This window comes from Amia ocellicauda, chromosome 23, assembly GCF_036373705.1.
Source record: "Amia ocellicauda isolate fAmiCal2 chromosome 23, fAmiCal2.hap1, whole genome shotgun sequence".
NCBI lineage: Eukaryota > Metazoa > Chordata > Actinopteri > Amiiformes > Amiidae > Amia > Amia ocellicauda.
This window is the reverse complement of record NC_089872.1, coordinates 5,834,747-5,848,539: the sequence shown is the minus strand read 5'-3', so window position 1 is coordinate 5,848,539 and position 13,793 is coordinate 5,834,747. Positions and strand designations below refer to the sequence as shown.

At 38.9% G+C, this 13,793-nt stretch overlaps 1 protein-coding gene across 1 annotated transcript in view; it reads left to right on the top strand.

Moving 5' to 3' along the window:
- The first annotated feature begins 3,638 nt into the window (after nucleotides 1–3,638).
- Nucleotides 3,639–13,793, top strand: part of LOC136718738 (potassium voltage-gated channel subfamily H member 1) — a 117,776-nt gene continuing 107,621 nt past the window's right edge. The window contains exons 1-4 of the mRNA XM_066696453.1: nucleotides 3,639–3,867; nucleotides 6,751–6,777; nucleotides 11,215–11,338; nucleotides 13,420–13,526. Coding sequence (XP_066552550.1) covers nucleotides 3,795–3,867; nucleotides 6,751–6,777; nucleotides 11,215–11,338; nucleotides 13,420–13,526 — 331 coding nt within the window. The 5' untranslated portion in view covers nucleotides 3,639–3,794. The remainder of the gene's footprint in view (nucleotides 3,868–6,750; nucleotides 6,778–11,214; nucleotides 11,339–13,419; nucleotides 13,527–13,793) is intronic.

The window sequence follows — 13,793 nt, the reverse complement described above, 5'->3', positions numbered from 1 at the left end:
TTGGAGCTGAAATGATGCCTAGTTGGATAAAAATGTTTGTTTTCTTTTTTTTTTGGTTTTGATTGGACATGAGGTACTTGTCAACAATGCTCATTGTGAATAATGATTCTCCTTGTGAATAATTATGGCTGACTGCATTTGACAGCTGGAGCTGACAGAGTAATACAGTGCAGAGGATGGGGCTTTGAAGGCGGCATACTGGGAGCAGGCTAGCTGGTGGTCAGTCTGCGCAGTGCTCACAATCTGCAGTGAACATGAATACCGTGAATGGAAAACACAATGGAGCAATCTGTATGTTGTGGGAGGGGGACAGAATGTTCTTGAGCCACTGGCAGGGGCTGGGTGAGTTGTAAATGAATATATTAGCTTACATTTCGATTAATCATAATTAAGGAACAAACAGGCCTCACAACAGTGCTCCACAACTTTCATAACCTGAGGCTCAGACACCACTAGGACACTGCTCTCGGCCAAAACTCAATAACAGCTTGAAAGGAGAAAGGAGGAGAGAGATTTTGGAACACAAGCAACCAGAAAGAGAGAGTGAAGAAGAACTGGCATCAACCTCACTCGGAGTCCTGCTCACTACTTAGTTTAAAGGAAATATGAGCAGATAAAATTCAAAGGCAGTGCCTAGTGTATTTAATCGGGTGGGATATGTTGTGGGGGAGGACACCTGTATTGAATTGGTTTTACTGCTAATTACTTAATTGGACTAATTCATTTCATTTGATCAGAAATGCAGTGCACTGGTGTCAAGATGTTTGGAAACCTGGACTGGACTCAGCTGGTTAGATATGTATTTTCATTCACAGCTGTCGAAACAACTCTTAATAGCCAGCTAAGTAATCATGAAAACACATGGGTAGGGATTACTCTCCTTTCATAAGCTTGGTATGTTTTTTTGTATTAATCTGGGATTCATCAGGGTCAATGGAATACTGTGTACAATTCCTCCTATAACACAGTTTGAAGTGCAGCAAGAGAAGATGATATCTGTGGTCTTTTCTTGGTTTACGTTCCCTGTCCATGCCAAAGCTGTTCTGTGGGATTCGGGGGAAGGTTCTGAGCAAGGTAAGAATTGTTTTCAATGCGTTTTTTCCTTTGTCCCAGCCTCGTGATACAACGCCTGACTTTCCAAATCGGTGGGTAGGTCAAAGTTGTGATTTGGTCTAGCCCCATGTCTTAACCCATATTTTTTTTAATCTTCCCTCAGATGCACACTGCTTTCTGATTGCTGCTGGCATGTTTACACTCATACAGAATGACTTCAGTGTCAATGTGCTACTCAGATTGGCAGTAAAATGGAATGTTTGTCTGGAACTGGTTGCTGCAAATGCTGTAAATTGGTGTTAGGTGTTATTGCTGCTAAATATGTTGTTATATATCAATATATGATATTTTAGTTAATAAACAGATTTTAGGGAGAAGCTATTGTCTATAGATGGAAAAAAAAAGCTTAAGCTAATATCTCATTAAGGATGACACTCAGCCTTCTTTAATCTTTGTTAATCATAACTTATCTAGCCAACAGAAGCTGCTTTTTGAGTTGACTCATATGTCAGTGTCAAACGGGCTGAGTAAGTGCCATGGAATGAATAAGTGTGTCATGAGTGTTATGTCCCTGGAACAATAGCTGAGCATAAATCCATATGCCATGAGATTTGCAAAGGCCAGTGATTCCAGGTGTTGTGTAAAATACAACAGTTACATGTTGTGAAAATATACAGCGTGAGGGACAGAAGCAAATTCTGTGCCAGGGTACTTAAGAGTTTCAGCTTTAGGCCATTTCTACCATAAAAGGGAGGTTATGTTGAGACACATAGTGTTAGAATTGCAGAGGCAGTGTCCTGTAAACCAAAATGACACATTTGAACCTTTTGGGAGGGTATCATTATAGCCTCAGTGAAACAAAATGAAGAGAAGTAGTCCAAACAAGTACCACTACAGCAGAGGAAATTCTACTTCAGTCCTTAGAAGATTATTTTCTTATCTTGCTTTTAATTTATTTTAGATTTATGATAATAGCAGTTGTAACCCATATGGTGATGCTGATATATGGAATGTGTTGATTCTAACACACACACACACACACATATATATAGTTATAGATCTGATATATTTTTAGATTTCCTGCTGCAGAACGCCTGATCCCTGAAGCTCCACTTGCTTATGCAGCTCCTCCCACTCCAACGCAATCTGGAAGCCCCAGAATGGATGTCTCTGTCAGTCGTTGAAGCAGGTGAGCCACTCTACAATGTGGTGTATTGGTAGGAGGGGCATTGTGGTGGCTTGTGACTTAATTTCATCCCCAAGGATCCTTTGGGGGAAATGGTTTTGCCTACCGTCACATATCATAGTAACAGGAAGTTGGACACCTCATTGTTTTGTTTGTTTCTTGGTATTAGATACAAGTAAGCAACTTTGCTCTCTGTCTAAATAGAGATGGAATTGCCAAAAGTAGTGAAGCTCAAAAGAAGAGCTAAGTTTTTTTTGGTTATCATTTATTTTTCTGTCCACAATATTTCTGTACTGTACTTATTAAAGCAATTTTTGGCATCGTGCATATGACTTTCTGTGTGTCTTTCAAGCCGAGACCCTGCCAGCCTGATTCTGTGCTGCCCCCGATGGTGTTGCAATAACCAGCACTGTTTTTCATTTGTTAATTTGGGCTATGGAAAGATTTCATGTCCAAGGATGTTCATGCACTATACAGGATACAATGTTTAAAGTAGCTGCTGGGGTGTACACATACATTTAAAGGACCACTTTCAATGGTATGGCTTCATGGCTTATTTGACATCCTGGGCCTAATTTTCCAACGAATTTTTTATGTGGAAACAACAAAAACAATGTATTTTCTACACCTCTTACTAGGATCACTCCAGAACAGAAAGCCTGTGAGATCTCGCCGTTAGACATTTACTCACGATGGGGTTCTGCTGCCATTTGTTCTCTAGCATACACTCCACAAGCAAAGACAAAGACCTGGAGGGCTCCTACTGTCCACAGCCCAACTAGGAGCAGCGGGAGATAAGAGTCTTGACTGCCTCACACTGAAGATGCTCCATTCGATTTTGTCTTAATGAAATGTAAAATCCCAATAATTAGTATTGTAGCTGATGCTTTTATCCTGAATGCCGTACACAGTTGCTGAAGATCAGCTGCCGCGGTGGATACCGAAAGGACACGTCACGAGGGAGGTTCGGTGAATAAGTGGCAGAGCCACCTAGGACTGATTTTTTGGAGCCGTGTGGCGTAATAGCTGTCCTGTTCAAACCCAATATCACACACAGCTTCTATTTGTTTGCCTTTCGGACAATTTTGACTAGGTCACTTTTCTATAGGTGGATAGCTTTTTCTACAGATGGATATTGTAAATTTTGAACTCCTGCATAACTCAGTCTGGGCTTGTATCATGCTTTGGACGGGTCAGTGAGACGCAGTTCCTTGCATCACCAGCAGATGGAAATCATGCTTTGGTGGTGGAGAAATAAAAAATAAATAAAAAAACTGCTTGGGTACCTGAATTTGTAATCAAGCAGACGATCCCAGATTAGTTTTTTTTTCTCTCTCTGCCCCCTCCCCCCCACCACCCTCTGCCATTTTCTTCCGTTCTTGCTCAACAGGGGGAGCACCGTCTCAGAGTGAAGGACAGCCCTGGACCACAGGCTCAGTCGGAGCGGATACCATGAAGACAGCGGACAGGAGGTGTTGTCCTGCGGATAGTGTCAGCATCCCAGAACGCTGAGCCCGTTTACACCTATAGCGGACTGAATCAATGACGAGGCGGCATGGCAGGGGGAAGGAGAGGACTTGTAGCCCCTCAAAACACATTCCTGGAAAATATAGTCAGACGGTCTAACGGTGAGTGGAACTGGATTATAATCATTCTAATGTATATAGTATTCCTACTTAATGCATTATTGGTAAAGTTGGATGTGTAATTAGTTGTCAATGCATGGTGGAGGTTTCCATGCATTGGGACCTCTGAGTTCTGCAGAATTGGGAGACGGTGGGGGGATACAAGCAGCAAAGCCAGGGGTCCGATTCCAGTAAGCACTTGAACTTGATCGATACAGTAGGAAGAAAAGCACTAAAAATAATAAGAACAACAGCCAGCAAACACATCTAAGACCCCACCATGCTCACCTCGGACCTAGCTGCTTTATTTGGAGCACCATTGCATGTATTTTGTCTTTTCCAATCCAAGAAAAGTTAGAAGAAAAATAAAACAAAAAAGAAGCAATGCTAGTACTTTGCATTTGTGTGTCCCTTACAATAGCACATCGCATGCGTCTTTGTGTCTTTGAAATATGCCAGTGTGCATATATGTATTTAGATTATCTTCACGTTTATTTATGAAAACAAGGATTGATATGATCATCGCCTAAAAACAACCCGTTTACTTTCTATCACCCTAAATAACATTAATTTATAAAGCTTCGAAATGTGCTATGTGGATTCTGTTCTCAAATAATAGCCTAATTTAGTGTTCCTTTTATAAAAACATTATTGCAGAACAGCTGATGCCACTTCGGGAAATGTCGATTAACGAGTATAAAGAACATTATTACAATTTAATCCAGTCCATTTACTGCTACTAAATTTTGAAACGTGTATGAAAAAAACAATACCAAAGGAATCGAATTAAATTCAAATTGAATGCATATATAATTAATTAGGCTTGTCTTTAAATGTATATGCTGTTATATATAGATGCATATGTATGATGTTTAAACAGAGGTGGCGTTTTTGTAGCGCAGAGTCCCGCAGAGTCTGCGCGGCTCCACAAATGGGATCGCTGGGATTTTGCAGAACTGCGGACACCTGCGCTGTGAGAGCGCAAGCAGATACGCTGTTCAATAGTTGCTAACACTGTGACAGATCAAGCGGAGCAGGTGTGGCGCTGGACTGGAGTGATGATACGCTGGTCCTCTGAGATATCAACACTAATCGGACAAACCAGAGAAAAAGTGATACCTTAGAAACCAATTATACTGCACTAATATAATGATTATACCAACTATGCATTATACATTCTCCATTGTAAAGACATTTGCGATTTGCGCACTATGTTTTAATATTAAGAATGTTCCTTTTCTCTAAGCAGTTTAAACATTTTGTTGTCTGTTTGCAATGTATTTGATCACGTCTCAGATTTGCTTCATAAACCAAGGAAAAGCCCAGGGTAATAATAATTCAAGTAAGTTTAATGCTCTCCACTGCTCGTGTGTGATATTTGCATTCAGATAGCTTGCATCCTGGTTGTTACAATTTACAACTTATATCCAGGCTAAGTGTTCTTCAATGGTAATTCTGGAAGATATTGTCAATACATCATTCACTGCATGCCACATATTTTCTATACCGCCTCTTTAAAAATGTTGGCTATTTATCTCTCTGAAGTCATTGATAATCATTAGAATAGTGCACATAAACAGGATCACTTCTGTTGCATAATAACGCACTGAATGCAGGGCTGAAATATGCCAATATTTCTTTTGAATTCATGCATGGTATTTCTAAACAAGATTGATCTACCTTTTAACTCTGCCTTCACAACAACAAACGACATTTTCTGAAAGTTTTTTCTCACTCCACAGGGTATATTTGGCAAATGCTTTCTAAGGATTTGATAGCTTTGATGCCTATGACTACAAATTGGTCTACTTTAGTGGATGCCTTTATCCAAGTCAACTTTTTTTCTCTCACACACCACTATGCAATGTTACACACAAATTAATATGTTTTGGGTTCATTAGTATTAAAAAAAACATTATTTGCATGTTTGGTCTATGAGTTAATATAGGTTGGGCATAATCCACACTTATAGTTTTTCCTTTTGTTATTTTCAGCGCCTCTTTCAGGTCTGTTTAAATGGGCATTCAATTCAAATCCACAATATGAGAAAGTGATCACCATGCTATATAAAGCAGACTTGATAAAAATTCCCCTCATTTCAATAGAATCATCAGCTCTTAAGCGGATACTATTTACAGATTACGCATTTCTTATGAATCCTAGCGTTTGCAGTGAAGTAATGGCCTAATAAAATGTAGTATGATGCAGTGTATCACGTCATATTCCTGCAATGTTCTTCATAGCTCTTTCAATAAGAAAGAGAGTGGGGCTGTTGGGTGAAATCGGTACTGTGCTGTGTAAATAACACGGGCAGGGATTATTTTCAGCTCGTTCACCACAATTGAGCTTCTGCCTCAAGACTGCCCTCCCTCACAACAGTTTTCTCTCCCACAGTCCTGTTCACTTCTCATTGCAAAGAAATGGTGTGGGGAGATTGCATGCCTGTGAAATAACTTTATACACATGTATCAATTCAGTGGGGTATATGAGAAAATCTTTACAGAACCTAAAGATTTTCTCATATACATGTCCGTGTGTGTATGTATGTGTGATATATATATATATATATATATATATATATATATATATATATATATATATATATATGAGAGAGCGAGAGAGAGAGAGAGAGAGAGAGAGAGAGAGAGAGAGAGATGTGTGTGTTTAATGAGCACAGTTTTACCCCAAGCTGGTTACATTGTTATTCATGAATAGATATGGTTAATTGTTAGTTTCATGGATCTGAAAACCTAGGGTATATATTTCATTGAAGTGAACAGGTCACAAAATTACAAAGTGATTTTACAGTTCTACAGTGTTTGTTTGTTTGTTTTAAATAGTATTGTGTTACTCTTGCTTTAACATTTTTTCTTTTTAACTTTTCAGTTTGGACATTATCACATAGACAGACAGGTATAGAAACTGTTCTGCAGTGGTGTTCTGTTATCCTGCAAATCCTCTCTTCAACTATCTGTTACTACACTAATGTTCTATACCAATTTCTGTTAATTTACAAAGTTTTTGACACAAAGCACTTCAAAACAAATTGTAGTTGAGAGTTTTAATCTCTCTTTTTTTAATTTGTTTTCATTTTCTTGCTTTCTGTCACTCTTAGGAAGTATTGTTATTCTTTTAACTAAAATGCTTAAAGCCAAAGCTTAAAGAACCACAGTTTTCCTTTAAATCTCAGTGTATAATAATTCTTACAGACAGAACCTTTAGCATATCCCCCTTTGTGAAATAACAAATGTTGGCATGGAACGACAATTTCCATATTGTTTTGTGCTTGTCTCAATAGTAGTAGTAAGTGCTTGTCTACATTTAGATACCCTGTAGTTTTGTATTTTGCTTGTTAGGTAGCTTGTCCTTCTAACTCCTCTAATGAACCCTTTCCTTTTTCTTTGACTTCATTCATGCAAAGCATATTTTGTGGATGTGTTGACAATGTTATTCTATTTGAACTGTGTGTCTAATTTGTAAGCTGCTTATAACTTTACCTTGATTGACTGAAAACTACCTGTTTTGGTTGCTATCATGTGGATAAGAAGCACCAGGCAATATTCAGTTATATTTCAGCTGTGTTCATGGAGTGTGAACAGATATGGCATCACTAGTCTGAGGGACAAGACACAAGGCAATAGTTGTCCCTTTGGGAGAAACCCTCTGTCTTGACTGTTCAGTCATCTGGAATCTGTACAGTTATCTCTGGGCTGAATCAGTGTTCAACAATCTCTGAAAACATATAATTGATAACAAAGTTTAATTAACAAAACATCTTGAACTATACAAATTACAGAATTACATTGTTTGTGATTCGTACTGCATGCATTCAGTTAATCATGCCTGCTTCCAAAAAAATAAAAAATAAAAATAAATTCAAAACAACATTGCTTATGCAGCATGTAAACAATTAACTGGGAAAACAGATTTCTTACTATGCTATATCAATTCTGGCACATTGATGTTTATGTATTTCTTGACCAAATTTCCATGTGTGCAATTATTAAATACTTGAGAATCTGTTGAAAATCTAAGGCATATAAGCTTTCAAGACAGCATTTGGTGTCTCTCTCATACACACACACACACATATATATATATATATATATATATATACAGTGAGGGAGAAAAGTATTTGATCCCCTGCTGATTTTGTGTGTTTGCCCACTGACAAAGAAATGATCAGTTAACAAGCTGAGATTAGGAGCACTCTCTTAAAGGGAGTTGTAGACCTACACAAGGCTGGAATGGGCTACAAGACCATCACCAAGCAGCTTGGTGAGAAGGTGACAACAGTTGGTGCGATTATTCGCAAATGGAAGAAACACAAAATAACTGTCAGTCTCACTCGGTCTGGGGCTCCATGCAAGATCTCACCTCGTGGAGTTTCAATGATCATGAGAACGGTGAGGAATCAGCCCAGAACTACACGGGAGGATCTTGTTAATGTTCTCAAGGCAGCTGGGACCATAGTCACCAAGAAAACAATTGGTAACACACTACGCCGTGAAGGACTGAAATCCTGCAGTGCCCGCAAGGTCCCCCTGCTCAAGAAAGCACATGTACAGGCATTGATTTGCATGTTAATGAGGGAAATAAGTATTTGACCCCTTTGACTTAGTACTTGGTGGCAAAACCCTTGTTGGCAATCACAGAGGTCAGACGTTTCTTGTAGTTGGCCACCAGGTTTGCACACATCTCAGGAGGGATTTTGTCCCACTCCTCTTTGCAGATCCTCTCCAAGTCATTAAGGTTTCGAGGCTGACGTTTGGCAGATCGAACCTTCAGCTCCCTCCACAGATTTTCTATGGGATTAAGGTCTGGAGACTGGCTAGGCCACTCCAGGACCTTAATGTGCTTCTTCTTGAGCCACTCCTTTGTTGCCTTGGCTGTGTGTTTTGGGTCATTGTCATGCTGGAATACCCATCCACGACCCATTTTCAATTCCCTGGCTGAGGGAAGGAGGTTCTCACCCAAGATTTGACGGTACATGGCCCCCGTCCATCGTCCCTTTGATGCGGTGCAGTTGTCCTGTCCCCTTAGCAGAAAAACACCCCCAAAGCATAATGTTTCCACCTCCATGTTTGACGGTGGGGATGGTGTTCTTGGGGTCATTCCTCCTCCTCCAAACACGGCGAGTTGAGTTGATGCCAAAGAGCTCGATTTTGGTCCACATCTGACCACAACACTTTCACCCAGTTCTCCTCTGAATCATTCAGATGTTCATTGGCAAACTTCAGACGGGCCTGTACATGTGCTTTCTTGAGCAGGGGGACCTTGCGGGCGCTGCAGGATTTCAGTCCTTCACGGCGTAGTGTGATTGTAATTGTTTTCTTGGTGACTGTGGTCCCAGCTGCCTTGAGATCATTAACAAGATCCTCCCGTGTAGTTCTGGGCTGATTCCTCACCGTTCTCATGATCATTGAAACTCCACGAGGTGAGATCTTGCATGGAGCCCCAGACCGAGGGAGACTGACAGTTATTTTGTGTTTCTTCCATTTGCGAATAATCACACCAACTGTTGTCACCTTCTCACCAAGCTGCTTGGCGATGGTCTTGTAGCCCATTCCAGCCTTGTGTAGGTCTATCTTGTCCCTGACATCCTTGGACAGCTCTTTGGTCTTGGCCATGGTGGAGAGTTTGGAATCTGATTGATTGATTGCTTCTGTGGACAGGTGTCTTTTATACAGGTAACGAGCTGAGATTAGGAGCACTCCCTTTAAGAGAGTGCTCCTAATCTCAGCTCGTTACCTGTATAAAAGACACCTGGGAGCCAGAAATCTTGCTGATTGATAGGGGATCAAATACTTATTTCCCTCATTAACATGCAAATCAATTTATAACTTTTTTGAAATGCATTTTTCTGCATTTTTATTCTGTTATTCTGTCTCTCACTGTTGAAATACACCTACCATTAAAATTATAGACTGATCATTTCTTTGTCAGTGGGCAAACGTACAAAATCAGCAGGGGATCAAATACTTTTTTCCCTAACTGTATGTATATATATATATAGAGTTTAAATAAAGCTTTCAGGTCTGTTATGGGAATTGTGTTAAGAAACCAAACCACTTAAAAAACGGATCTATCATAGAGGATTAAACTGATGCACAAAAATTGATACTGGGGAATTGGGAATGTGTGCATGTCCAAAACATTGCCCTTTATTTGCAGTTGTTTTAAAGCCAGTTTGGGATTTGTTAATTCCATTGAATCTACCAGATTAAATTAACTGTTCACTTAACTGGACTTATTCAACAAGTGTTCATAGGTTGTAAATAATTGGTAAACCTGAGATTAACAGTGAGGTACTCTGGCTGTCCTGGATTGGATTTGTGCTGTCCTTTGTATAGCAGTGCTGAAAATGTTTCACGGCACCTAATTGGTTTAACATCTCTTATTGTTGACTGTATTTGCACCTCCTACCAGTGATGCCATATACTGTACACATTATGGAAAATGATGGGGCAGCATTTGTTTTTAGACGTCTCAAACTAGTAACACTGTTTTGATTTGATGTAGCCCCAATAACTAAGATTAGAACCCACCACTTACTGTCAAGGTGGACATTTCCTTACTTTCACTGTGTTACCAATTTCTTTTTGAGAGACGAATTGTGGAAATGTGAATGACCTTCCCCTGTGCATTCACCAAAGTGCTGTTTTGTTATCTGCATGTTATTCTTCTGTATGTCATAAAATAGCACACTGTTTATTAGCCTACTTTTGTAAAGATCCCATGTCAACAGTTTGTGGAATGCATCTTTAACGACAGAAATGATAATTTAATGTGGATTTCAGTTAGAGCTAGTATTTTGTTTGGATCATTTGACAATGCAGAAATACTTCCAGGAGCTTTCTTTGCTTTGTCTGGTTGGAGAAAATAGTTTGTCATATCCCTTATCCTTATCTCCCATTACTGTGGCTTTTAGTGTTAAAAATCTTGCAGTTGTCATGTGATAATGGTGAGCAGTAAACTTGAGATTTCTGCAACTGCATCATAGCATTAGACAAATGTTTTCCATAGACTATACACTAATTCCATCATAACCATGACCATTGATGCTGTTCTTTCCATTATATTTTTTCACTAATGCAAAGAGACAAATGCAGAAAAATATATATAAAATCATCCCATGTACCTAGCTTTACTTTCAAGACCTGACTGATCAGTGAGTATTTAGAAGTGTTGCTGCTTTTTCCACTAATGCTTTACATTTTATGGCTTCCATTGCTTAATCAATGTACCTTTGTCTAACTTTAAAAGGCCTAACCACCAAATGCGTTTTAACTCCATATGTGGTCCCCTCTTTTTCTTCTTTTTTTTTCTTCTTTTTCTTTTTTCCAACAGACACCAATTTTGTTCTGGGAAATGCCCAGATTGTCGACTGGCCCATTGTGTACAGCAACGATGGATTCTGCAAACTCTCAGGCTACCACCGGGCAGAGGTTATGCAAAAGAGTAGCACGTGCAGGTACTGGCCTGGCTTTTTGAATTTGCCATTCTGTGTTTGACACCTCAAATGCATAAGGTACCAAGATTGAACTTCTGTTTTAGTTGATTTTAGCAGCTTTTTGTTCAAGCATTTTAATCCAATGACATCAATCATATTTGTGTTAGTATTGCTGAGTCTAATGCCGCTTCCAAAAAAATAAGCAAACTGAAGGAACATGCCTGTGTTCCCAACGTAGGTGATGCCAAATCAGTATGCAGTCATAGTGAATGTAATATGTACTGAAATGGTCTCTTTCAAAATGGTCTTTTATTAATTTCAAAGGCTTGTAATCCTTGTTCTATTTTTAGGTTGGTCTTGTAACTTTGACTGTCATATTATGGAAATGAGTAGAAAATAGCTGAATCATGTTCAATAAATGAAAGAACATCTGAGATTAAACAACAAGGCGGCTCAATGTTGGCAGAATAAAAAAAGATTGTCATATTGTTGGACTAAAATAAGAGTGTCATACTTTCTGGTAATAAATAAATAAATACTGCACCAGTTTCTTACCTCACTGATGATTAAACCTGTTTTTTGTTAGCAATACAAGCAAACATCTTACAATAATTAATTGAGTTGCCAACACAACATATTTTGACAGTATCTTATAATTAAGTTGCTATATTCTATCTTGTGTTTGACCTGGCTAATCAGTAGGTTTGAATTCCTCTTGGATTACTAATTTGCTTCAAAACAAAATGTAAATGTCCTTCTGATTTTCAAAAGGAATTAAGAATTCCAGTACAAGAGAACATTCTCATTAACACTTGCATTTTATAAGACCTTGGGCTACCAATATATATATGTGTGTCTATATAAAGTTGCCCATGATAAAGCCTGCATATAAACCATCTGGGACTTTAGGGCCCAACCTGCATTCTAAGTGGAGGCTAGAGTAGGAAGTTCATTGCTCCTCTTCAACCTAACAAGAATGGGTGGCAGTGGAAGTCATTGCACACAATTTTGACATGTAGTATTATTCACAGATGCCCCTCCTGCTTCTTATTGCCTCTCTAATGTGCTTCTATCGGATTACCATAGCAAGATCATTAATACATATGTATACAAATAAAAATAATAATTAGCGAGCATAGAAAAAATGACTTCTTCTATTGAACAGTGCACAATTTGGGTTCTCTTTTATCACGGCGCATAATAAATAGGTTTTAATGGTTGGTAGCTTTTAATTAGGTTCATTACTTGAATGCAAACAGGTCCCTTAATAGCTTGGTTAGTGTGCTCCAGATGACACCGATGGGAGCACAGGGCTTTTCCTGAGAGCCACGGCTCTCTCAGGGTGGGAGCTAGAAATCATCTGACTGCCTTTGCACCACAGAGGTATATCTGCTAAACATCTACACAGCGTTATAACTGTGATTTCTGAATTCCTTACACCTTCATCATAACACTTATATTGTCAATTGGGCAGATTTGCATAGTTTTGTACCTTCAAATCATGCCGGGCTAACCCATATGGAAAAATCACATTTTATATTATATGTTGATATATTTATATTCTATTACTGATTACAAATATGTGAAGAACAGATCATATAGAACTGGTCTGTTTTGCTGTTTCTTTACAACTAGCACCTAGCTAGGACAGTTTGCTTGTCAGAAAAGCAAACTGAGGTAAACTTTGTAAAAGATGACAGTCTCAGATCTCAAATAACTCATCATAGTTACATTATAAAAACATTTACCTGTGTATAATAAAGAAATGACTTAATGTGTATTTAGTATATATGTTAAATAATGGAGACTCTGAAAACACCTATAAGTGGTGGAACAACCACCTTTTGGTTTGCTACTTTCCACATTGCATTTCTGAATAAAGACAAAACCAAGGTAATCCGTATTTGTGTATGCTGATTAAATGACATATTGGATTTTTTTCTCAGAAATAATTGTGATCTGTGCCATTTTTCACAGCCCTGTCTCCCTCGGCAAAGCTCCATTCTATTTACTTTGCAAAGCCATGTGTTTAAAGCCCTCTTAGTCTGGAGACAGCGCCGGCTTTCGATGCTCATAAACTGCTGTCGATTTGTGTCTCCCAGCTTCATGTACGGGGAGCTGACGGACAAGGAGACTTGCGAGAAAGTGCGGCAGACCTTCGAAAACTATGAGATGAATTCATTTGAAATACTCATGTACAAGAAGAACCGTAAGTATTGCACGTGCGCCACAATTCCAGTGTTCTTAGATCCTTCCGTTTAAAAGAACACCGCCCAACTGAAAATGTAAATAAAAACATAATGGATTTACTGTATTTAAAAATAAAACAGGAGGAACTGGACATGCTCAGAGAGAATTTGTATTTAGAATATTCTCAGTATGCTTCTTATTAATACCCCATGTTGTTGTCCCCCATCGGCCCCCTCCCTCCTGAGCAAGTTACAGTACAAAGCTAAATATACAGCCATATCCCACC